Source organism: Vigna umbellata, chromosome 5 (assembly GCF_029865625.1).
Source record: "Vigna umbellata cultivar VRB3 chromosome 5, Vumbellata_1.0, whole genome shotgun sequence".
Lineage (NCBI taxonomy): Eukaryota > Viridiplantae > Streptophyta > Magnoliopsida > Fabales > Fabaceae > Vigna > Vigna umbellata.
The window spans coordinates 18,309,178-18,335,601 of NC_142169.1; the positions used below are offsets into that span (position 1 = coordinate 18,309,178).

General features: G+C 32.0%; 3 protein-coding genes across 4 annotated transcripts; 1 reads left to right on the forward strand and 2 right to left on the reverse strand.

The window, feature by feature from the left end:
* Positions 1 to 1,253: 1,253 nt before the first annotated feature.
* On the reverse strand, positions 1,254 to 8,317 carry LOC124830054 (uncharacterized). Of its 2 annotated transcripts, none has more exons than XM_047303668.2 (5): positions 7,929 to 8,317; positions 3,397 to 3,629; positions 3,220 to 3,308; positions 3,025 to 3,138; positions 1,254 to 1,663 (listed from the first exon to the last, which is right to left on the reverse strand). In XM_047303668.2, the coding sequence occupies exons 2-5, from the start codon at positions 3,578 to 3,580 to the stop codon at positions 1,454 to 1,456; spliced, it is 597 nt and encodes a 198-aa protein (XP_047159624.1). In that variant the 5' UTR covers positions 3,581 to 3,629; positions 7,929 to 8,317; the 3' UTR covers positions 1,254 to 1,453. The 2 variants fall into 2 exon arrangements, with proteins under 2 accessions (XP_047159624.1, XP_047159625.1); XM_047303669.2 differs by having other exon boundaries at positions 3,397 to 3,641.
* A 1,583-nt stretch (positions 8,318 to 9,900) lies between these two features.
* LOC124830056 (uncharacterized) lies at positions 9,901 to 10,811 on the forward strand. Its single transcript, XM_047303673.2, has 2 exons — positions 9,901 to 10,492; positions 10,578 to 10,811. Exons 1-2 carry the CDS (start codon positions 10,337 to 10,339, stop codon positions 10,680 to 10,682), a joined length of 261 nt encoding a protein of 86 aa, XP_047159629.1. The 5' UTR covers positions 9,901 to 10,336; the 3' UTR covers positions 10,683 to 10,811.
* Positions 10,812 to 10,964: 153 nt separating this feature from the next.
* On the reverse strand, positions 10,965 to 14,589 carry LOC124830055 (Chaperone DnaJ-domain superfamily protein). The gene is made up of 3 exons (XM_047303671.2): positions 14,210 to 14,589; positions 12,201 to 12,269; positions 10,965 to 11,721 (listed from the first exon to the last, which is right to left on the reverse strand). The coding sequence occupies exons 1-3, from the start codon at positions 14,456 to 14,458 to the stop codon at positions 11,122 to 11,124; spliced, it is 918 nt and encodes a 305-aa protein (XP_047159627.2). The 5' UTR covers positions 14,459 to 14,589; the 3' UTR covers positions 10,965 to 11,121.
* Positions 14,590 to 26,424: the final 11,835 nt, after the last annotated feature.

Here is a 26,424-nt window from a genome sequence, read left to right on the forward strand (position 1 = left end):
TTGTGGGTGTGTGAAATGAATAGAAGTGCAAGTGGGACTTTCTTCTTTCTTCCCTGCACCCCCATAAATGTTGTAAACCCTAAAATACTCCTTATTAAAACTATAATAAAAATTTCTACACCTCTTTATTTTTTATACTTTCTGAATTTACTGAAAAAAAATTCCAAATCCAAAATGATTATTTTAGAATAAAAAAAATTAAAAAGTGTTTCATAAATTATTTTCAGATCTAAAAATATATTTCGAAACATTTATTCTGGAATTATTTTTTTATTTCAATTTTTTGAAAAGGTATTTTCAGATCTAAAAGTACCTCTGAGAAAATTCAATCCAAAATAAAAAAAATTCCAAAATATATTTTCCGAATTAGAAAATTACTTTTGAAACACCCCGAAAAATTGTTTTCTGTCACACAAAGTTCTCATAGTTTTCTCTGGTAATCTCAGTGTTGTTATGCTGGTATCCAACCCTGTTCTCCACTCCAAAACCAAGCATATTCCCTCCAATTCTTCTTTTACTAGTTATCATGGTCGTTCCTCCCCTTATGAGTAGAGTTTACGGAAGAACCTTTTCTTTTTCTTCTATAAGCTTTCTCTCTCTTTCTTTGCTTCTGTTTCCTTTTAGATACTCTGTTCTTTTTCTCTGATTCCAAAGACTTCTCCTTTGAAACCAAAAGACAACCTTTGAGTCTTTCAATATCTTGTTGACACAAATAAATCTGTTGTTCCTAGTTCTGTGTCCTCTCATTCACCTCTCTGAGTTCTAGGGATCATGATCAAAATCATATTAACAATATATCACTAGCTCTCTAAGAGATACTCCTCTTTGTAGAAGCATATCTCAAACAACCAGAAATTTTAAAAAATAACATTATTCAAGCATTTCTCTTTGAAGCATTAACTAAGAATTACACATCTTACACAAAGTCTAAATGGTTCAATTTACCACACGAAAATTATTTATATACAGACTTCAGTACATTACATAAAATTAAACCTCGTACCCTGCTAACCTTAATAAATAATATGATTTAATACACTTTTTTATAATGATCAAGTTACATTCAATCGCTGGTTTCGGCCAAAGGAGTTCAAAATCAAAAAGAAAATTCTCAGGATTTCCAAGTCTTTTAAGGTTAACAGTTTCAAGGTAAAAGGTACGAAATCCGGAAACTGGCCCGGCTTGATTGAAGAGTAGAAGAAAGTGTTTCGTTGGAGTGAAGATGGTGAAACACAAACAGAGAGGTACCCATATGAATACATAAACTACATACATAAAATGAAAGCACAAGGCAAAAAAAATGTATAAAACATAATGTACGATTTTCCAATGCATATAACCGGGATAACTATTTTTTCTAAATCCTTAAGATATTCTGCAAAACCTCAAAAAGTATAAGGACTACCCCCCGCTTGAAACAAAACTTTGAAAAAAAAAATAGATATTTTTTTATCTAATTTTTCCTCCCCTTATTTCTTCTGTTTGAAACTACAGCCCATCCATCATCTGCTCCGCCTGAAACATTCGGCCGGGGCTCATTAACTGAATTATTGTTTGAATAAGATCTCGGAATCTCCGTATTCATGCTTGAAGAATTACGATCTATACTCATGGTTTCATCACCACCATTTTCGTCACTGTCATCTTCACCATCATTTACAATCTAAAACATAAAAAAACGTCTAACATTATTACGGCATGCAAATTCAACGAAACTGGAAGATCGTCCAAGTGTTATTTGGTTAAACGCCTAACGTTATTATTAAAGCATTCAAATTCAAGTAAAGAGGAAGATAAGACAATTGTTTCCTGGCTGTACATAAAAAAGGAGAAATATGTACAAATCAAGCAAAAGCATGCTCTGTAAACGTATGTAACAACAGCAATGAACTAGATCACATTTTACATTGAGGCACACAACAGCTATGACTTGATATTTCTGAATAATACCCATCATGTAGAAATTGAACCACCCTAAATTAAACTAGCATAGAACCTGTAATCCTTGCCCATTCCTTTTTACATTTAAGACATTCAAGAAAAACCTGTTTTGCAAACACTGTTCAGATTAAATCAAGTGTTCATTGTCCCCACCAAAACCACGAAATGTAAAGAGGATTTGGTTATAGTAAAAGCACAAACTTGGCATTTCATTTAACTTGTACATGTTTAAATAATGCGTTTTAACAAAAAAGCTTGCTGAATGAATTTCAAAAAGAACCATTATAGATACAGTTTCCTAAAATTTCATCCAGGAGCTCTCCTAGGATGACTAGGGATCATGATCAAAATCATATTTGGAATAATATCTAACTAGGTCTCTAAGAGACACTCCTCTTTGTAAAAGCATAACCCAAACAACCAGAAATTTTAAAAAATAACATTATTCAAGCACTTCTATTTGAAGCATTAACCAAGAGAATTACACATCTTACAACAAAGGCTAAATGGTTCAATTTTCCATATAAAATGAGTAAAATGCCTGAAAATTACTTATAAACAGATTTCTGTATATTATATAAAATTAAACCTCGTACCCCGCTAACCTTAACAAATAATCTGATTTAATACATTTTTTAAATGATCAAGTTACATGCAATCGCTGGTTTCAAGCAAAGGAGTTCAAAATCAAAAAGAAAATTCACAGGATTTCCATGTCTTTTAAGGGGAAACAGTTTCAAGATAAAAGGTAGGAAACCCAGAGACTGACCTGGATTGATAAGAAAGTGTTCCGTTGGAGTGAAGATGGTGAAATGCAAATGGAGAGGTACCCATATAAATACAAAAAATTAGTGGCTGCTCCAGTAACTAAGCAAGGTTTCAAGACTTGAAATTGAAAGGTAGTGAGAGGGGAAAATAGATGTACTAGATGAGATTTTGCATTGAGGCACACAATAGTTATGACTTCATATTTGTGAATATGATATCAAAAAATAGTAAAATTAAACCAGTATAGAACCCTATAAATATGATATTAAAAAAATAGTAAAATTTTATTGTGCACATACTGTATCACTAATGTACCTGCGCTGTGTGAGGACGAGTTGCTTGCTCGAGATTGGCTTTCCTAAGATTTTCAAAAGAACTAAAATTTCCGTCCAAGAATTCTTCATGCATAACCATTAATTTCTCAGCTACCTAAATAATCATAAAAAAAATAAGAACAAGTGAATATAACAAAACAAACATATTAAATAAAATGAAAAAGAAAATGTATACCTCTTCAATACTGCCATCTTCGACCTCCACATTGAGAGAAAGCATACCTTGATCCAGTATGTCTTCTAAGTCATCAATGTACAGTGGCTCTGGAACACATCCACCAAAACAATTAAAAACAAAAAATTAAAAGAGTTTCCGGAATTGAATTGTCTTTTGTTGCGTCAATTGATATACCTTTGAATTGAGTGAACCACGAAAGAATATCAGTGACAAGTTGATCGGCTTTGACACGGGACTCACGGCCACCCCATTCGTTCTCGACAGCAGTTTGAAGAGCCGACCAGCGGAAAAGGAGTAATCCAATTCCTTCATTGAAAACTGCTATAGATTGTCCCTGTAGTCGTCGAGCACCCTCCATATTTCAACACAACACAATAAACCCTATGTGCTGTGTTCGTAACTATATCCTGCAATTGGGCCTAGAAACGTGATACCAAATATACATAGTAAAAGTTTGGAAAATAGATAAGCGGCAATAAGAATTGAACGGTGATCTAAATACTTCAGACTAAATTACCATGTATGTAAATGAACATTTCAACTTGTATGATGATAGACCCATATATATTAATAGGTTTCCGATTAAGAAACTTAGTCAAGAACCCTCTAAACCACCTCTCAAAACAGAAAGATAACAAGAATGGGAACAAAACTGTGTATTATTCACAAAAGAATACTCTGCACACTTACAGAAACAAGGGCATAACCCCTTTCACAGGACTAAACCTGTTAACAAATCAACTATCCAAAAACTGCCTTCTAACTATCCAAACAATCTATTTATACAATTCCTCTACCTTCTATCCTAATCCCATTTCCCATTATACCCTTATATCCCAAATACCCTATGTCCTAACATTACACCCCTCTTCAGAACAACCTTATCCTCAAGGTTGGAATGGGGGAGGCTTGGTCTCATAGCTCTTCTTCCTCATCGGATTACCCCTAGCTTTGCCCTTCAATTCGAGTCAGGGGCTTGGGCGGTGGCATATTTTCCTCTTCTTCTTCGGCCAAGATCAACATTCGCAATCCCCGCTCTAGACATCGATGACCTGGGCTGAAAGGCCCTCCGCATCGGAAGCATCTTCCCTCTTCTCTCCTTTTCACGTACTCCGAATATGGTAGGTTGTGGGTATTCCTTTCCCTCCAGTCATCAGTGGTTCTTGCGGTGCCGCCTCCGAGGGTCGCCTCTTTCTTCACGGAACCGACACTTTCCTCGGCCCCTCCCTGACTCTGCGTATTGCGTTGGAACTCTACTCGCGTAACAGCCCCCGCCGATCGTCCCCACGCACCTTGATTCTTGGGCGCCGATCCTCCTTCCTTTCTCGAGACTGTAAATCTCTCCACATCTTGTGCCACCCGCATCGCCGTCATCAGGTATGGTGGGTCGTGCGGCCTGACATGGTCTCCCACCTCTTCCTAGAGTCCCGCCTTGAAGTAACCCAGAATCTGCTCCTCTGGAATCTTGGATGTCTGTCCCACCAGCGTCTCGAACTCCCTGACATAATCCTCCACCGTTCCGACTAGGGATGGCAACGGATCGGGTCGGGCACGGATAGTGCCTACCCGCAACCCGACCCGACAAAAAAAAATCCACCCGCTACCCGCACGGATATCAGCTTAAAAAATATCCGCGGATGTTTTAAAACCCGCGGATATCCGTGGATACCCGTGGATATCCCATAAATATTTAAAAAAATATATTTTTATAAAATATTATAATAAAATTTAAATAAAATTACAAAAAATATATAAAATATAATATATATTAAATTAAATATAAATTAAAATTTAATTTTAATTATATTTAAATTTATAAAATATAAATTAATGTTAATTTTAATTAAATTTAACTTAATAAAATATAAATTAAATTTTTATTTTTATTTTTTGCGGGTAGCGGATATCCGTGGATACGGATAGTATAATACCCGCACCCGACCCGTTTATAAGCGGGTATTAAAAAATGCGCTACCCGCAACCCGCGGATAGTAAATATCCGCGGGTACCAACTATCCGTCGCGGATTTTATCCGCGGATATCCGCGGGCGCGGATTTTTTTGCCATCCCTAGTTCCGACCTGCTTGATGGTCGACAATTTCTCGTAAACGGTTCCCCTCTGCTCCTCCCCCGAACCTAATCCCCAAAGCTCTCTTCAACCCTTCCCAAGAATGGTTCTTGGTTTTCTCTCTCCAAAATCGAAACCAACTCCCCGCATACCCCTCCATACTAATGAAAGCCAGTTGTAATTTCTCGTCTTCGTCCACTCTCTGCACCTCGAAGAACTTTTCCGCCCTACTGATCCAGTTCCACGGTTCGCCACCTTCGAACACGGGTAACTCCACCCGTTTTCTCCAATTAATTTGTCTGTCCTATCGCCCTTATCCTCGTCTTTCTCTATCTCCGTCAGGTCCGCCACCGTTGTCATTCACCGAAGATTCACTGCCCCCTTGGCGATGGCCGTTCGGGTCGCGATTGCGATCCCCTAGCATCTTCAGGATCGCCTGAATATCCTGACGCATTGCTTCGTAATTCTACCTCAATGCCCCGATTTCATGCCGCAAGAACATCGTATCAGCCTTCATCTCGGCTATCGCAATCTCTACTGCCTCCATCTGCCCTTCTACTGCTGCTACTCTTCCCTCCATCCCACGCGCTCGTCACTCTTCTGATCGGGATGAATCCGGCAGGTCGGACCAATTGATAGGTTTCCGATTAAGAAACTTAGTCAAGAACCCTCTAAACAACCTCTCAGAACAGAAAGATAACAAGAATGGGAACAAAACTATGTATTATTCACAAAAGAATACTCTGCACACTTACAGAAACAAGGGCATAACCCCTTTCACAGGACTAAACCTGTTAACAAATCATCTACCCAAAAACTGCCTTCTAACTATCCAAACAATCTATTTATACAACTCCTCTACCTTCTATCCTAATCTCATTTCCCATTATACCCTTATATCCCAAATACCTTATATCCTAACATATATCATCTCTAGTAACTACGCATTTCTCATATAATTCAAGCTACATCACTATATTTTGATTCAAAAACTTCCATCATTGTAAAACAGCTTGTGCAAAGTGGTCCAACTAGATGCAAACATATAAGATAGTGATAGACTCAAATTAAGAAACAAAATATGTATGCATTGGTAGAGAAGGAAAATTTCAACAATTAAAAGCCATCTCTCACAATTGGAATGGAGTCATTGTTGTGTAGGTTTAATATACACACATATCCATAGATCACCACACGGGTAAGATATTGTCCGCTTTGGATCAAGCCCTCACGGATTTGTTTTTTGTGCCACTCCAAAAGGCCTCTTACTAAGGGAAGTATCTTAAGTGTATATAAACCTATGTCTATTTCGTATTTTATCCGATGTGGAACTTTGTTTTGTACCCAACATCCTCCCCTCAAACAAAGGGACATTCAAACTTTCACCAATCAAACAAAATACTCCGTATTTTTTCAAATTTCAGGATTCAATTCTTTCCCCAATCTCGGTTCTCAGATACACATCCGCAATTATCCTAGAAATGAACTCAAACCCTCTGCTTAACCAATCATCAGACTCAGGATTTTATTCTTTCAATCTTTCTTTTTTATCTTTTACAATATGTGATTGTTATAAAACCTGTGTTATATATATATATATATATATATATATATATATATATATATATATATATATATATATATATATTGCAAAAGTCATCATTGTCTCTCTTCGTGTTGGCCAAGCTTGTTTGTTGGCCAAACTCATTAAAACAAACTTGTTATTTGACAATCCCCAATAATTGCAACCACAAGTATCACGAGGTCTTTGCTAGCTTTCAGCCACAAGGTGGTGAAGGAGTCTTCCTCAACTCATGGGATTTAGCTCATCTCATGGGATTTAGCTCATCTCAGAAACTCTTCTCTACCTATAAATAGGTATCATGTGTGTTAAGAAGTGGACTTTAAACCTAACTCAATCCCACAAAACTGGTTTGTAAGGTGAGGTTTGCACCTACTTATATACTCTAAATTGGCCTTATCTCTAGTCGATGTAAGATTTCCAACATACCCCTCATGTCGAGATATATACATATCGAACATAAGATTAGACATTAATGGTGGTCTAATAGCGACCGGATAATAGGTGAAACAATATGTCCAACAAAAAACAAATATCGTTAGAATAAGCTCTAACCATAGCTTTGATATCATGTTAAGGACTAGACTTTAAGTCTAACTCAACCCATAAATCCAGCTTGTAAAATGAGGATTGCATCTAGTTATATACTCTAAATTGGCCTAGTCGACGTGGTACTTACAACAATGTGATTCCTCCAAATCACGGAACTTACTTGTTCTTATATTATGTCGGGTATAATTTTTAGAGGTACTTACTAGTTCTGGTAGTCCTGGTATCTAGAGGTATATTTTTAACTCTTTTTAGAGTTACTAGTTCTGGTGTCCAGAGGAATGCGGATAAATAATTAAGCACTGAATCTGTGATTTTGTCAGCTTTTTAACAAAAGTTTAATCACAATCACAAGCATAACACAATACCATACACAAATAAAGAGCAATCAAAATTGTATTATGTTCATTCGCCGAAAACCAAAAATCAGAAACAAAAACCAAATGACATTTCAAATTACCCCAAACAACACCAGCAGAAGTTAGGGTATAGATAAGATCAACTCACCACAGCTCTGAGAAGCTTCGCCGGAGATAGCTGCGGCGGCCCAAGGCAGTGGCTAAGGTAGTCCTCTGCAACCTCGGCGAGCTCGAGATAGGAAGCTTCCAGGACGAGATCTACGACGACTAGCAAGTGGTTCCAGCTCCGATGAAGGTGATCAAGACTCCGGCGAGGGATGGCTGTAGACGCGCGGTGAGGGTCTGGCGGTGGCCTAGGGTCGTCGAGGAGGACATGAACCAGCTAGGGTTTGGCAGCGGCGACGACCAGCGAACTGAGGCGGAGGCGCCTGTGGTCGCGGTGGATGAGGGAGTAGGTGAAGGAGAAAGCTTGGTTGCGTCTCTTGTGGGGAGAAGAAGAGGCTGAGGCTGTGTTCACGTTAAAAGAGGGATAAAAGGACGAGAGAGGCGATGAAACAGAGAGAATTTAAAATTAAATTTATTGTTAATTTTTTTTGAAAAAATTTAGAGATAAGTTAGAATAGACCAATGAAAGAAAATTTGTAAAAGAGGATTTAAGATTAAGTTTATTTTTTTTATATAAAGAATTTAGAGATAAGCAAAAATAAATTTAGAAAAGAAATTTGTAAAAGTTAAACTAGAATTTGATCATAGATAAAAATTTGTTTTAGTTAATAGAAAATAAGATTACCAAAATATAGATCATAGATAAAAATTTGTTTTAGTTAATAGAAAATAAGATTACCAAAATATACTTGTTAGTGTAAAATGATATTTATTAATAATATATTTATTAGAAAAAAATATTATAAGAGAGAAAAATGAAAATTATTTTTTAAAATAAAATAAATTTTTATTTAAGTAAAATCAAATAAAATAACATTTTTATCTTGATCGGGGAAAGAAACAAAGTGCTCTTTGAAGTGGAAAACAAATTTTTTTATATCTTAAAAATTATATCTTGAAAATAATAAATATTAATATTAAAAATATCCCATTTCAAACAAACAAAATGAAAAAAATATCACATTTGAATGATTACATATGCAACAAATTATAAAATAAAATAAGGATAAAAATGATATTTTATATCAATTTTTTGTAAATTTCTTGCTATCTCGGGTGATAAATTAAATATGTACCTCGCTAATTACTTTATTTTCTTCCTTTCAACATTTGGAAGTGAACATCATTTTATACAAGAATCTGTCTTTCCCGTTCCTTTTAAATAGTAAAATCAGTGCATGTGAACATTGCATGAGTGTTATGTTGTGCGTTTTCGTTAAAAATATTGAGGAAAAAAGAAGTACCCCTTGTGTTGTGTTCTACCCGCTAATAATGAGAGAAAACGAGGAAGACGGAGGAATCTGGCTATGTGCTACACCAGGGTTTTTTAACCGTGCAATCCACTGGATTTTTAAAAAAGAAATTCTTAAATAAGCTTTGTTTATTTTTAATTACTTTTTTATTATAATTGATTAAATGTTTGAAAAAAAAAAATATTTTTCTTATTTGTATAACTATACTTTTCCAAGGACATATAGCCCCTAGACATACTCGATGCTAATAGTATGCTTCAGGATTAAGACGACTTAATTGAATACATGTCGACATTGAAAAAAAGTTGATTGAGTGATTTAACGTTAAACTCCTTTTATTTATATAAAATAAAACGGAATTCAATTGAGAGGAGCTTATTCCCCCATAAAATTTGGTAAATTATTTTTTTATACAATTTTAATATCTTTTAAAAATAGGTTTTCTCGTTTATATGTTAAGTTATAAATTGCAATGAATTTGGTACATTAATTAATAAACTAATTTATATAAAAAAAGTATAGATCGTGATTGATTCATATCTTAAATTTCAATCACCCTCAACAAACTTTTGAGACTCGGTCCCCGTGTGCAAGTGAGTATGTTAATAATGAATATTGCCTGAATGGGAAAAATGAAATTTTTGGTGAGACAAAAAGGATATGTTCAAGTTTAACAAAACATAGGAAGCAAAAGAAATATCAAACCACACAATAATGCAGCAGAGAATAAGTCAGTGGAGTAGATGCATAACCAAGATGTGGATCCAAAAGATTTTCCTTCAGAACTAGGGGGGCCGGCTGATGCATCATAATACGTATACCATTGCTGTTACATTCCAAGGTTTTACAAAGTCCAACATGCACAAAGGGAAAGCGTTACATTTGAGAGTATAAACAACACTGCTTCTTAAAGAAAAGTCACAAAGACCCGTACAACGCAGCGTCTGCCTTTACACGTTTTTTACTTATTCATTCATTCTTCCAACTATGGTGATTCTCATATAAAAACAACTCCACCTCCAAATACTCAAAGCACATATCATACAAACAATTCTTGACTTGCTTCGGTTGTCTTCAGTTTTCGCTCTTTCTTTCTCACTCTTTTGTAAATTCAGTTATCTTTGTTGCCTTGCAAGACATGTGTCCTCTCAGGTTCATCCTTGTCTTTTTCTCCGCCGCATTGGCAGCTTATTTTGCCTGGACCACCGTACGTTCCTCCCCAGAGATTGACCTCACCACCCAAGACCAGAACAACAAAGCCTCCTCCAATAAGGATCATTTCAGTTTCAACAAGGTGCCCTCTGTTCCATTTTTTTTTCTAATAAAATTCACCACCATTCATGAGTTTCTTCTTTTTAACCCTTTTTCTTCGGTTTCAGATGATTCAGAATGGATTCTGGGTATTTGTTGACATGGCCAGCGGGAGGTATATATGGAGAAATTTGATATCCAGGACAGATGTTGTTCAAGTAAAGAGCTCTTAGATGTTGGAACTTCTCAAATCTTGATTGTTGATGCAGAAACTTTTAATTCATTGTTTTATTTTCACTCCCAGTTTGAAGAAACCTGTAAATTCTTGTCATCCTTTTCTTTCTGCAAATGCTTGATAGGTAAATGGGAAAGAGCTTGTACAATTCTACTAATTTTGCAAACTAATTTCAGTGTTTATTTTCCAAAGCCTTGTGCCTCATTCTCAACACTTTTTTCTCCCTTCTATGCCAGCACTGCACACATGTTCAAACTCAGGGGCTATATGGAAATTTGCGTAATCCAACTAATCAACCGTTTATGCACTTTATTTATAATCAGAAAATACAATTATTTACATTTACCAGAATATGGTATACTGTACAAACACCATAATAGATAACATAGCAGATATACAAGTTCAGAAAATATGCTAGTTGCAGTGCGAGAATGTGTCTATATTAGGTCAGACTGTAGCTTAATGGACATGTAGAGAAGCGCCAATAGAGCACCTTGGGGAAGTGGTGCATACCTTGCAAGGTAGGAGCCAACCCACATGGCCACCACAATTAGTGCAACAACACTACTACTGGTTTTCCCGCATACCCAACTTGCAAAAGACAAGCACAATGTTAGCAATATGCCACCCCTCCCGCCCAAAATCCATGCTATTACATACCCAATTTTATAGCCCGTGTCTAACTTTTGATCAAGCAATGCTGTCAGGCCACTAAATGTAAGAGAGAGTCGGGATCCAAACGTCTGAAACAAAAATAATGACAAGAACGCTGATCTAAGCACTTCAATAAAAGAACCCCTCTGTTCATCTAAATTTTCTTCATCTTCTTCCTCCTCAGTTTCACTGTTGTAATCCTCACTAACATTGCCATGCTCCCAGTATCTTTCACTATGCATTTTTTTCCTCAGGTGAGCCCATCTATAGACTCTTACCTGATCTTCAAACTCAGTACTGTAACTCCATTTTTCCCGGTGAGAGTTGTGACTAAAGTGAAGTTCTTGATCATACTGAACTCTAGTTGCTTCATTGGATAGTACCTGTTTATGGATATACACAACCAAAACTGTCATTCGATTTCTAAACCGAGATATGCTCCGAAGCCCGAGAAAAACAAATAAGAAATCCTTATATTACTGAAGGAATTCTAGGAACTTCATAAAATGTTTCAAAATTCATAAACTACTTTATAAATGTACTAAATTTGTTGGATGAAAAACTTGACTACATTTGTAGTCATCTTATTTTGAATCTGGAAACTGAAAAAGAGCATAGCAAAGAAGTTTGCTATGCTCTCTATCCAAAAACCATTAAATGAATGTCAATTAGTCACATTCTATTCTGATTTTTTAGTCTCTGCCGAAGTAAATTGTTGTGGAACCGGTAAGACTGCACTGTGTACAGTACGGTCCCTAATTCAAAATGTATAACTTTTCCTTGCCCCAGAAAAATGAAATTAAATCCATTGTAACAGAAACTATTTCGATATATCAAGAAAAGTTGAAAAGCAATTGCTCACTTCATATGCGTGACGGATGCTCTTGAATAACTCCTCAGAATGCGGATCCTTGCTAACATCGGGATGGTACTGCACTCTCAGCAAAATAAAAGACAAGACAAAATGTGAAAGTAGTATTTACAAACTCATATACCAAATACACTGCTACATCTATAGTGGCCTTTATAAATAGAAAAAATTCAAGACACGGTCAATATTAACAATCAATATCCATTTTCAGTAACATAAAAATTCAACACTAATCAAAGACTAAGAATCCAAGTATGCTTGCTTAGTGCCTATTACAAGTGATTCTTCCTCTTTATTATGAGGTTTTCTATTCATGATTCGATTTGCTTGAAAAAAGGATTCTGATTCACAATTTGTATCCAAGTTCAACTACCACGGCTACCTGTGTTCTTTTTGTCAATAGAGAAAAACTATATTTTTCTCTAAACTAGATGATGTCACAGCTTCAGCTATAACACCTTTAAACCATAGTAACGAAATACACCAAACACCTCAACAGAGCCTCTAAAAAGCACTCTCACAGTACCATTTGATGCTTCCTCGCAGAACTAAGTTTACAATGATGGCAAAAATTTCATTGAATGGACTCAATCTGTGAAGTTGGGCATAGATGGTAAATGAAAATTGAGATACCTAATCATGGGGAACATGCTCCAAATTTGCAAACAATTGCAACTGAAGTGTTAAGCCTCCCATGTAGCAACATCACGGTTGAGCACAACTGGAATACATTAAAGCACAACTAACTTTTTTTTAAAAAACTATATAATATAAAGTCATCATTCTAAGAAGAGAAGCAAGTTTGACCGTAAAAAGCTCCAAGACATGGTTTTTAAAGTACAATCAACCCTTAAAGATTGTAGTGGTGACAGCATGGATCGTATTGACCTTATTCTCCTAGATGAAATTCATGATTGAAATAAGTGGTAGGTAGGAGAAATGGCTGAAGATGGAGAAGTAGTTGAAGATGAACTGATCTTTGGTATGATAGCTTGACATGGGGATTTTTTGGTGATACAAGTGGGTTTGGCTGGGTGAGCTAGACAACCGGGTAGAGTCCCTAGACAGCATTTGAGACTTAACGCAATTGCAAATATTAAGGAGAAGGAGGAGAACGAACATCTTGGATAATGATAAACAAGAGAATGGTGATGAGGAAGAACTTAAAAGTGGATATAGAAATTCTATTTAAGGAATCACTTGTAATAAGCACTAGGCAAAGTACTTACTTTGATTATTAGTCCTCTTTTAGTCTTGGATTTGAATGTAGTGACAATCACAATTGATTTTGATTAATTATAACTTTGTCTTTCCTCTTTAATTTTGTAAATTTTCTATTTTTCAGTATTTATATGTGTATGATATAAAAGTAAAAAATATGCATACTTTTGTGCTAGACTTCGCAATAGAAGTTGCCATGCGCAATTCAGGATTGGCTATATAGTAATATGGTTTAGATTCACTTTTCTAATGCTCTCTTCTCTAATAGTTACCAAGCCTGGAGAAATCCATTTCATATAAATCATCAACTCCATCCACAAACTATTACCCTGTCTCCTAAATGGTCTCTAAAGTAGAGAGAATATATAAGTAATCCCCAGATACAAAAAATCAAGCTAAATAATCCCCTGATATTAAAAAGTCCTTCAAATATGTCCGCGAATGTTAGTTAAAGTATAAAATTAAGAACTAAAGTTATGGATATTCAGAACTTAGTGTATTACTAGTGTAATTTTATTATTTTGGTTTGACCTCTTACGAGAAAAGATAAAATTGTTCTAATATTACATAACCAATCACCAGGCACCAGAAATTGTCAATAATTTGAAACAATTACAATATACTGAAATGCCAAAGAATCCAATTTTCTGTAAGTTAATATAACACAGTTCTTAGGTGTTCACGTCAAATCGAGAATCACTACAGCTCGTAGCATATTACAACGCAGACTCGAAACGAAAAATCAATCAATCAAGTATTCATGCGAAATCGAAGAATACCTTGCGGGCGAGGAGGCGATAAGCGCGTTTGATCTCGACGGCGGTGGCATTGCGGGCGACTCCGAGCACGGCGTAGTGATTCTGGCCGCCGTTGATGGCAGTGGGCGAGGAGGAGGCCACGACGAGTGGAGTGCGCCGGCGAGGAGGGTTGGTCCAGCAGGAAGGTGCGGCGGAGTGGAAGGGGCTGGAATCGGCGGCGCCACCATAGCGTCCTATGGAGATGGATCCCACCACAAGGTGCGATTGCATTGTAAATCAGTAGTAACTGCTAACTGCGAGTGAGTCTGTGGAGCTCAATGCAAGATTTTCCTTTTCATTCTCTCTTTTTGTGTGTACAAAAAATCGAATTAGGTTTGAGTAATTTTGTGCATCTTTCTAATATCTAAGACTGTAGGTTCAAGTAAGTGATAAAAAAGTGTGACCAAAAATAGAAATATTCAAAAACAAAATTCGATACTACAAATAATTAAATACTAGTTTACTAACGTAATTTTTGTAACAGTGATTTAGTGAAATATTCAAATGGAATGGATGGTGACCAATAACGTGAATGAAAGAACACTTCTTACATGTTAGTATTTACGAATTTTTTAAGTTAGCGACCATATAAGTAGTTGTTATATATTTAATTTGAGTGTTAAGATATGGTAAATGTATTTCTCATTTCACATTATTTATGATGTAAATTAAGATAGTACAAAATATCATATTTTTCATCAAAAAGTTAATTTTACCTCTTATCTAAAAAAATATTATAATTTTATATCTATTCTTCTCTTGTATTTCTATATGTATATATAACGTGTCTTTCACTATTTTTTTTTCTTCTCTACTTTTATTTGTGTTTACTTATATATGCCAACATAGATCTTTGAAATTGTGGTGTCTACTTTTATTTTATAGAGTTTCAACCTATTCTCGTTGGAATCTTGAACTTAGATCTTTAAACAGGTAACAAGATCTAAGAAAGTAGAAGAATATTGATGTGTACCCTTGAGGATTGAAACATAGGAAGAGATTCATTTGTAAAAGACTCTCTCATGCTCAAGTTCGTAAGAGAGTTTGAACTTTTTGAGTAAAAGAGAAAATGAATGTATATTTCCTAGTAAAATACAATGTGTATTTATAGGATTTTCAAACCTATGACTTATGTGGTAAGAACATATAACATTAAGATGATATCAAATAATATCAATAAATATAATAGTTTATCATATATATGATAATTAGCAAAATAATCATAATAGTGTCATACTTTACTTTATTAACAAAATATTATGTAGATATATGGTATTAAAGAATATCATAAAGTAATCAAACTATTAAGATTTGATCATACATATTCTGTTAATATATGAATATTTACACTAATAAATATATCTTAGAATATTATGTAATCACTTTAGGTCAACAATACTGAATAGGTCTTGTTAGTTCGTGTCACTTAGCATATTTGTTGGGTTGGGTATGTACATAAGTCTCATCATGTTGAGACAAGATTGTCTAGAGAGATATTAGATCGTCTAAAACATCTTCGATTTTGAAGTTTAACAAACAACATTAAACAAAATAACCTTGGGTAATCAAATGTCTAAAAAAAGGAAAGAACATAGATATATCATGCAGAGAATAAAATCACATTCTCGAGTGTCATGAAAGAGAGCATCTAAACACTAGATAACTGACAACATATAATCATTTAAGCATCCATCAAACGAACCATCTAGATGCCCACTTAATTAGAAAAGGAAGTTAGAGAGAAAAACGTCTAAAGATTAGAAGCATCTAAGATTCAAGCCAAATCATAATGAAAATCAAAGGTTTATATCTAAAGTGATAATGATCATAGATGGGGCAATAATGAAGAGACTTAAGAGTGACAAAAAGCATAAAAAGAGTAGAATAGGTTTCTTGGCGTGTATTTGTCTCTTTTGTCTTCTTGTGTTTATTCTAGTTGTAATACAACTAATAGAGCTGTCAAAATGGGTCACAACCCGCGGACCAACCCGGTCCACCATGGGTTTGAGCCGGGTTGGGTTTGAAAAAATTGTATTTTTTTTATGCGGGTCAGATTTCAACCCGACTCATTTAAACCCGGCTCATGCGGGTTGAACCCGTGGTGGACCGGGTGGCCCACCAACCCACTTACCTAATTTTATTTTATTAAAATTTAATTTTAATTTATAAAAAAATATTTATTATTTTATTTTTGGTTGAAAAAATTATTTAAGTTCCTTATTTTCAAAATTAATTAAACACCCTTGGGAGTGAAATTTGTTTAGATTTAAATTATAGAAAGTTTGTAATTTTGTTTATTTAAAAAAAATTGTAATTAAGGTAAGCCAACCCGTTTACCCACCAACCCGTGGTGGGTCGGGCCGGCTTCGAATTTTTCTAGCTCTCTAATAAATGAGCTGGATTGGGTTAACTCACTAAGTGACCAACCCGTGGTGGACCGGGCCAGGTGGCCCGTTTTGACAACTCTAACAACTAGAATAAACGCAAGAAGACAAAAGAGACAAATACATGCCAAGAAACATATTCTACTCTTTTTGTTCTTTTTGTCACTCTTAAGCTTCTTCATTGTTGCCCCATCTATGATCATATCATAAAGCTACACAAAATGTTTAAATGCTAAATAGCTAAAGAGATAAGCTAAAATGACATGACGTGTTTTTGAGAAGATGCATATGATTAGTAGGAAAAGCCTACATACATTTGTCAAAACATTATGCTTAAAAGTGATGAGTATAAAAGTGTCTAAGTGAATCTTGTAAAACAATGGGTGCAAAAATCTATCAAGTGAAACATGTTTTACAACAAGTATCGTCTAAAGGACATAGGCGCAAAACAAAAGGATATACCTTTAAGTCTTAAGGACGACACTTCACCCTTGAGAAAATATGTAATAACAAAGTTTGATGTCTTACAATTAATCAATACTACAAGAAGAGAGAGACTTAAAGCAAAAACATCGTCTAATGAATATTAACTTTGAACAATAAAGACGTGATCTTAAACTTGTAATCAATAAAAAAATGTCTTATGAATGATATTGTCTGATGAAAAGCGTGTGAATCTTTATGCATCAAATTACTTTTCATTTATAAGTGTCTAACATTTCACAATGAATAACAATATGCTTTATATTGTCTAACATTATTTGAATGTCATGATCAACTAATATATTTATTATTGACATGATGTATGACAAAATGTTTTGAATATATAGTGCAAGATAACATTCATAAATGATCAAAACATTTAATGTCATTTAATACATGTATTGTAAAAGTGTTATTTTGCTTGTATACTTTGTCATCGTTTAATATGTATATCAGAATTACACATGGTTTAATCAGAATAAGTACATATGTGGATAAAGACCTTAAGAGAAGAAAATAACATTCTAGGAATGGTTTAAGTATAGACTTCTACTCTGACATGTCGTACAAGCCACGTTTCAATCAAGATATGATAGAGCACTTTATGTTTGCATGACAAGACAAGTGACTATGACCATCTACCAAAAAGCAATTAGAATCCCACACAAGAGTTAACTCCACATCCAACAATCATCGAAGGCTATATAAAGAAGATCTGAAAAAGAGAGAAGATTGACGAAGTAACAATAATGAAAAAGAGAAAAATAAATTATGATGCCCAAGATAGGATGAAAGAAAGAAGAAAAGAAAAGAGAAAGAAATTTAAATAATTAAGGTTGAAATGAAACAAAGAAAAGAAAAATGAAGTTGAGAGCATAGTGAAAAGAAGAGAAGAAAAGAAAGAGTATGCATTGAACATTCATGCTATTGCTCACCAAGCTCATACACATCGTCTGAAGCTTTTCCATCCAAAGTGAATAGAGAAGAGAAGGAGCATACAAATCAAAGTCAGTTGAATGATCAAGAATGTTACTAGTCAAAGCCTGTTTCATATGTGATAATGTTAATTCTTACCATTATCTCAGCTTCATTTTCATGGAAAAATCAACTATTTTCTAGATTGAAACTTGCTCAATCTCCTTTTTTATCTTGTTTTTATAAATAATTGTATTTTGGGCTACACTTATAAAATATCATCACTAATCCCCCTGATTGTATCTAATTTTGTGTTATGGAAGAACATCCACCAATTTAAAGAGCTTAACCAACCACATAAACAAGCAAAACAGCAAAAAGGGAGAGTTTTGCAATGTTGGTGCTAGGGTGCAGCTGAGCGCATTCGTCTCAACTTTCTACCGTTGGGGTGCAATTAGGATACAGCTAGGGATGACAAAAAAATCCGCACCTACGGATATCTGCGGATAAAATTCGCAACAAATAGTTGATATTCGCAAATATTTACTACTCGCGGATTGCGGATAGCTGATATTTTAATACCCGCTTATGAACGGGTTGGGTACGGGTATTATACTATCTGTACTCGCGAATATCTACTATCTGCAAAGAAAAAGAAAAATTTAATTTATATTTTATATTTTATTAAGTTAAATTTAATTAAAACTAAAATTAATTTATATTTTATAAGGTTAAATTTAATTAAAATTAAATTTTAATTTATATTATATTTTATATATTTTTTGAAATTTTATTTGAATAATTTATAAAAATAATTTTTTTTTAAAATATTTGCGAGTATCCACGGGTATCCACGGATTTTAAAATACCTGCGGATATTTTTTAAATGGATATTCGTGCGGGTAACGGGTCGGGTAGCAGGTGGATTTTTTTTTGGGTCGTGTTGCGAGTAGGTACTATTTGTGCCCGACCCGATCCGTTATTATCCTTAGATACAACTGAGCGTCAAAGCTTTCGGCTTTCTACTGATGGGCTGCATTGAGCGCGACTTTCGCTGATGTGGCAGATCTGATGGTTTGAAGGGATAATTTTACTCAGGGGAGAGCTTGGAGGGCTGCTAGGGTTTGTGGCAACACTCCCTTCTTCCTCTTTGGGTTCTTCTTCTTCTTCCATGACCATTTTGTAAGCTTAAAGGCTCTCCATGGAAATGGAGAACCAAACTCATCTTGTTAGGGATAGATATAGCCTCTGAATTCTTGTGTAATTGTTGAATGATTTAATTATATATATGTATTTTCCATTAATTGCTAGTTTCTTATTTCCAATCTTAAAGCTTGCATGTAATGAGATTTTCATGACCTTATTTGTGGTTCATGGGGGTATGGGGACATATCTTGTGACATATATCTGAAACAAGAGGCCTAGTGGGTGCATGTATTCTAGGGATGGAACATGACTCATTTGTTGTCTTATATCCTATCTCTTAATGCGGATCTTGCTATTTAATTGACCAAGGGACTGGAGGTTAATAGTGGAAATCTAGGCTCTTTCATCTAAGGGATTAAGGTTAAAGTAATTTTGTGGATTGACATTGTTAATTGATGGAGAGGAGTGATAATGCTAATTCTTACCATTATCTAAGCATCATTTAAGTAGCAAAATCAACTCTTCTTTAGCTTATTACTTGCTTAAATCCTCTCTTTTATTTAGTTTTAGTATTTATCTATATTTTGAGCTACATTGCGTAAATAATATTCTAATCCCTTGTTTTTTTGATCTATTTTGATGTTAGGAAGATCCTCCATTACAATGAAGAGCCTCGGTGATCCAGGAAGTCATTAATTTAAAAGTCATTTTCGCTTAAGTAAGAATAATTTAGCTTAAGTGAGAATGACTATCTTCTCCAAGAAGTTTATTCTCGCTTAAGCGAGAATAATTTAGCTTAAGCGAGAATTCGGGCAGTATATATACTCACGAGGTAGAAAGAAAAAAGGGTCTTTGGTTCTTTGGAGGCGTGATTTCACGTCTGGAGCTCATAGAGGGCGTGAGGAGCTTGTGGGAACATCTCCTCCTATTCCTTTGGGTCTCCTTCTTCTTCCATCTTCCATGTTTGTAAGCTTTAGGGTTCTCCATGGAAATGGAGAACCATATTCATCTTGTTAGGGTTAGATGTAGCCTATGAACTCTTGTGTAATGAATGATTGTTTCGTATTTATAAATGCCTTTTCTATTTATTACTAGTATTCTTGTTTCCGATCTTAAAGCTTGCATGTAATGGGGACATTCATGACTTGATTTTGGGGTTTCATTGAGCCAGGGATGGGATATGAAATCTTGAACTGAAACAAGAGTCCTTGTGGGTCATTGAGCCAGGGATGGGATATGATTCACATGTTGTCTTAGATCCTAGTTCTTAATGCGGGTTTGCTTGTTAGATTGTCCAAGGGATTGGAGTTTGATAAGGAAAACCTAGGCTCTTTCACCTGAGAGATTAGGGCTAGAGTGTTTTAGTGGATTGACTTTAGTAAATTGATAGAGAGGAGATGAAATTGGCAATACACAAGAGTGCATTGGTGAAAACTAACCTTAACAATGTCATTTCATACCATTTCTAGTCTTTTCCATTTCCAAGTACCCTCAATACAAAGTCCAACCTTGTAATTACTTGTGAATTTATCTTTTTGCACATATTCTTAAATGATGAGTTGTTCTTGAGTCTAGATGAGTTGTTAATCGCACAATTTTCTAGTATTACGAGTCTCTTGGGAAAACGATACCTGGTCTTACCACGGTTTATTACTTGAACGATTTGGTGCACTTGCCAAAGAGACTAACAAGGAGTCAAACTTTGTATGCACGAGAGTGAACGTGGTGAAACTTAACCTTAGCAAAGTCGACCCATATCATTTCTGACCTTTATCCATTCTTAAGTGTCTTCACTTCCAAAGTCCACCTTGTATATTTTTGTACATTTATTTTGTTGCATGTATTTGTAAATCATTGTATTGCTTTTCAGTTTAGATGAATTGTTAATTGTACAATTCTCTAGTATTACACGAGTCTTTTGGAAAACGATATATGATATTACCATTTTATATTACTTGAACGATTCAGTACGCTTGCCGAAATCAATCAACAATATGCAACTCTTCAATAAAAGGAAACGACTTCATTAAAGAATAGAAGAGAATATATAAAAAAGCAAGTATTCGTTCCAAGGCTTTTCATGCTTACATCGTTTGATGTTTCCCTAATCAAAGGAACAATCTCACTAAAGAAAAGAGAAAAATAGTAAGCACAAGCATGAAGTCTGAAGATCAATGTTGATGCTCATTAAGCTTACATTGACTGATGCTCTTCAACAAAGGAAGCAACCTCCAAGTTACAAGGTTGCACATCAATACATTTATCCTCTCTTAAAGAGTTAAATTAAGTTTGTAACTTTAAAAGTGTCAGATTGTAATTGTAGACATATCCTCTCATTGAGAGTTGAACATTTGTACCTTGTAATATCCCATAGTGGATTTGTTGTACATTTTAGAGAGAACTAAAACACTTGCAACTAGAAGTGAGTGATACTCAACTAAGAAACGTATTAGGTAGATACGATAATTTATAGGGATTCTAAGAGTGGTTAGAATACTCAAATGTTAAGAGTGGCTAGAATACTTAGATGTCAGGAGTGGCTAGAACACTCAGGTGTCAAGAGTGGCTAGAATACTCAGGTGCCAAGAATGACTATAATATTTTGAAACCTGGAGTGGTTATGGGTGAAACTCAACTAAGCAGTGTATCAGTGAGATACCAAGATTGTCCAGGAATATCAGGAGTAGTGAATAATACTGCACAACTAGGAGTGAATTAAACTCAACTAGGAGTGAGTTAAACTCAACTAGACGAGAAAGTCTAGGGATACTAGGAGTGATGAATAATACCGCACAACCAGAATCGAGTTAAACTCTAATGTAATCTTTGAAAAAGATAAATGGAACCTCTCAAGAGTTCTTGGGAGATACTGGACATAGCTCAGTTGGAACGAACCAGTATAAAAAAACTTGTGTCTATTGCTTTATTCTATTAAATGTCTTTTTGCTTTCATTATAAAAAAGACAATATCTATATTTATTTTTCTTATATTTACTAAACACTGATTATGTGAACTAAAACATGTATGTGAACATACTTTTATTCAAATATGAGATACTTAAAGTATTTTTTTAAAACTCACACTTCCTTTTGTCACTCCAATTTAAAGTTATACGCGATGCTTTTCGTGAAATTCTTCTAGACATCCCCTACCAAATCTAGCGTCTAAATGAATATTTACAGTCTCACTACTATTCTTTAGTATCACCCTCTAGTCAATTACATATATTTTTTGAAATAAAATTTAGAATACATGTATCTTTTTATGTTTTAATTGAGATTCATTATAAGAGGACGAATCTAAATAAAGTGTATTCATAGGTTATTTTAACATATGAAATTTGAAATTTCATTAACTTTGTTTTATGTTTTATCAATTGATTATATGTTGTTAATGATATAAATATATATATATATATATATATATATATATATATATATATATATATATATATTTATATAAATCTCTTAAATAATAAAATTTATATAATTTGAAACTTAATCATATTTTCGTTATTTGGAGAACTATAAATACATTTTATATTTATTTATATGTTGTTTTATGTTGTTTAATATCAATTATAAATTGACCTAATGGTATATTTTTGTTAATTGAGTTGTTAAATATAGTATGATATTCAATTTCAGAAAAAAGAAGTTTCTTTACTTTATATAATTCTTAATTTATATTAGAAGGATATAGTTAGAAAATAGATAATGCTCTCTACATAATTAGAATTGTTTATGGAGAGCACAGTAAAGTATTAAAGTATATATATATATTTTGGCAATGTTATTAGTGTATATATTTAATTAATTATAATGTATTAACTAGCATTTATCAACACGTGCACTTAATGAATATTAATTAATGCATCTATTTAATAAATATTATACACAAAATAGCATTAATGTCTTTAAATAGTAGTAAAAAATTAATTTAATTAATATAATTAATAAGTGATAAAGATTTTTTACTTGTTGTAGTATTTTATTCAATAATAACTGTTATTATCTGTTTATATTAAAGAGTATGATGTAATAATTTTTTTAAATCTTTTTATTATAAAGTAATTTAAATATATATCTATTTGATCATATATTATAACTAATATTAGTAATTTGGAATAATGGTTACTATTTATATCTTATTATTATTTATTATAATGTTATATGTAAATATTATTTTAATAAAAATATAGATATACAATTCATGTTGATCCTATAAATATAATTAGTATTTTTTTTTGAAAAATATTCACTTCACTAACTTATATTTACTATATTTATAAATATTTTAACTCTCTTATTAACTTTAAAAAATAAAATTAGAATTTTGTTATCTATCCATGAATTCACACTCAAAATTTTAATAAAATCAATAACAATAATAACCAGTTTAATAATGATAATAACCAATAAAAAAATTTCTATCTATCTTTATTTTTCTTTAAAAATATAATTGAAAAATAAAAGAGAAAAATATGCAATTTGAATTGAATTTTTACTTTAATTGTATATTTTTAATTGTATATTGATGTTGAGAGAAAAACAAAGAAAATGGTTATACTTATGTATAAGTATGTAAGTTTAAGTTTCTTATATTATTTAAGAGGGTAATTATTGTACCAATAAAATGACTCCTTTCATATTATTAAATAAAAAGAGTTATTTTTGACATTTTAGTTTATTATCGATTATAAATTTATATATATTTTTTTCATAATAGGTTTTATCTTTTCATGTTCATAATTATATAATTTCAAAAGTTTTTTTTGTTTTACATAAATTTGATTTGGTTCTCATACTTTTGTTTTTTATATTTTTTTAAATAAATTTTCAGGAAAAATAATAATCACTCTAATTATTATCTAATTAAAATGTCATGGTTAACATACGTTATATATAAGTTTTATATAAAGTACAATAAAATAATAATAATATATCAAATAGTGAGTAATTTATAATATGAAGTCATATGCTAGTGGAGTATGTAAGTAGTGCCTTAGAGAATATAATTCTTAGATATGAAAACAATAATAATCTATAACAATTAATAATAAATATTGACTTTATTTTTATTTTTTTTACCGTTCTTATATTTTAGTTTATTTTAGTTTATACAGTTTCTTTTTAATTTTAATATTTTTTAAATTAAAATAATTATTATATGATTTATACTCTTTAGAAAGAGTTTATTTAAATTTAAATTTATCTGTTTTTTAAACTAAAACAATTATTTTATCATTTTCTAAACTAAATTAATTATTTATCGTAAACAAAAAGTCGCATAATCTATCTCATTATTCATATTTTAATACATAAAACAATTTATTAATTTAATAAAATAGATATCTATTAATTTAATAAAATAGATTGCTTCACCACTCTTATGCCTAAAGTAGTAGAAAAAATTGTAGATTTCATGCACCAATTGCTTTTATTTTTATTGTTTTTTAAATTAAAAAGTTGACATTCAAAATATATTTTAAGAAGGATATAAGTAATATTGTTAGTAACTTGTTAATGTTGAAAGTTTTTAACGTTTAAATTAGAGAGGATATGATAGTTTCAATTTATTGATGTAATACAAGTTTTATATATTTATTAGTTTCAAAAAAATATTAATAATATAGTTAGAAGTTATTCTGATTTAGCAAAAATATTTTTATAGAAATGCAAATAAATATGTAAATAATTTTAAGTTTTTTTTAAGAGAATACAAAAAATTCAAAAAAAATTATGTTTTTGTGAAAAAAATATTATGTGTGAATAAATTAGTTAATTTGATTTTTATTCACAAAAAATAATATAAGGATTCAATGTTATATTTATTTATATTATTTTCTTAATAAGTATAGTTCAGTTAACTTTTATTATGATTTCATATAATCTTCCATATTTTGTAATTATTTTTTTATTTTAATAAATTTTTATATAAAACAAATGCAGGTGATTAATTTTAAAATGTCAACATAACTAAAATGTTAAAATTCATAAAAGTACCCAACTATATTTAAAAAATAATTATATAACTTCTGTACCTAAAAATAACTATAACACATGTTTCTTTTTAAACCGTTTTCACATAAAAAAGTTTAATTATCTATTAAAAATATATTAAAATTAATATAAACATTAATATATAAAATAACATAAATCATAACAAGGGTCAAATTTAACTTAATAAAATTAATAACACAGTTTCTCTAATTATATGTTCACATATTTTCAGACTATTTTATCCTTTAACCAATCTTAAAATCTTCCCAACCACTATTTACATTAAAAAAGATCTCATGAAATTATTTTAATACTTCTTATCTCCTGTAAGACATGAAATGTCATTTTTTAATAGTAATAATAACAATAATTAATAATAATGTAATATTTTTATAGTTTGTTTAATAAAATTTTGAAAGTATTTCCTTATAAAAAGATTTAAAATGATAATATATATATATATATATATATATATATATATATATTAAATAAAATAGAAATATAATTTATGATTAGATATATTTTTAATTTCTAAATGAAATTGAAATTTGTTATATTATAAGAAACATTTTGACTTCAAACTTAAAAAATAATATTTTTTTAATTTAATGATGTTAATTTTTTTACTGCTTAAATAATGTTTCTAATTAACATTAAAATAAGAATGAGTTAAATAATATAAACAATTCAAATAAAGTTTAAAACATTATTAATACATTAAAAAATTTAACATAATTAAATTGAAACGATTATACTTATTTATTTTGAAGTTTAAAAACAAAAAGTTATCAAAATTTAAAATGAAAATAAATTTTAATTCTGTATTAAAGATAAGGATGTAAAAAATACTTAATTCTATAATTTATATAAAATAAATTTTAATTTTAATAACACTAACTTGTTCGAAATTATTTAAGTCTAAGACTTTTACACATAAATTAATAATATAATTAATTAATTAATTAATTAAAAACAGTTTTGTTCTCTTAATAAATGAATTGCTTTTACTCTCCTCATTTGTTAATGGGTGCGATAATGCATGTGAAGGTCCATTATAAAAGATAATTAATAATAAAATTAATTTGGTGGAAGGAGATGATGATTATGTGGGACAAGTAATTAATATAAGTGGAATAATAATTTAGACTGAAGATAATAATAAATGAAGAATAATATATGAGATTAAAAAGAAAGGAAAGATTGGTAGAAAATAGAGAAAAATAATAATAATAATTGAATGTAATTTAATTTGGGTAGGGTGGTCCG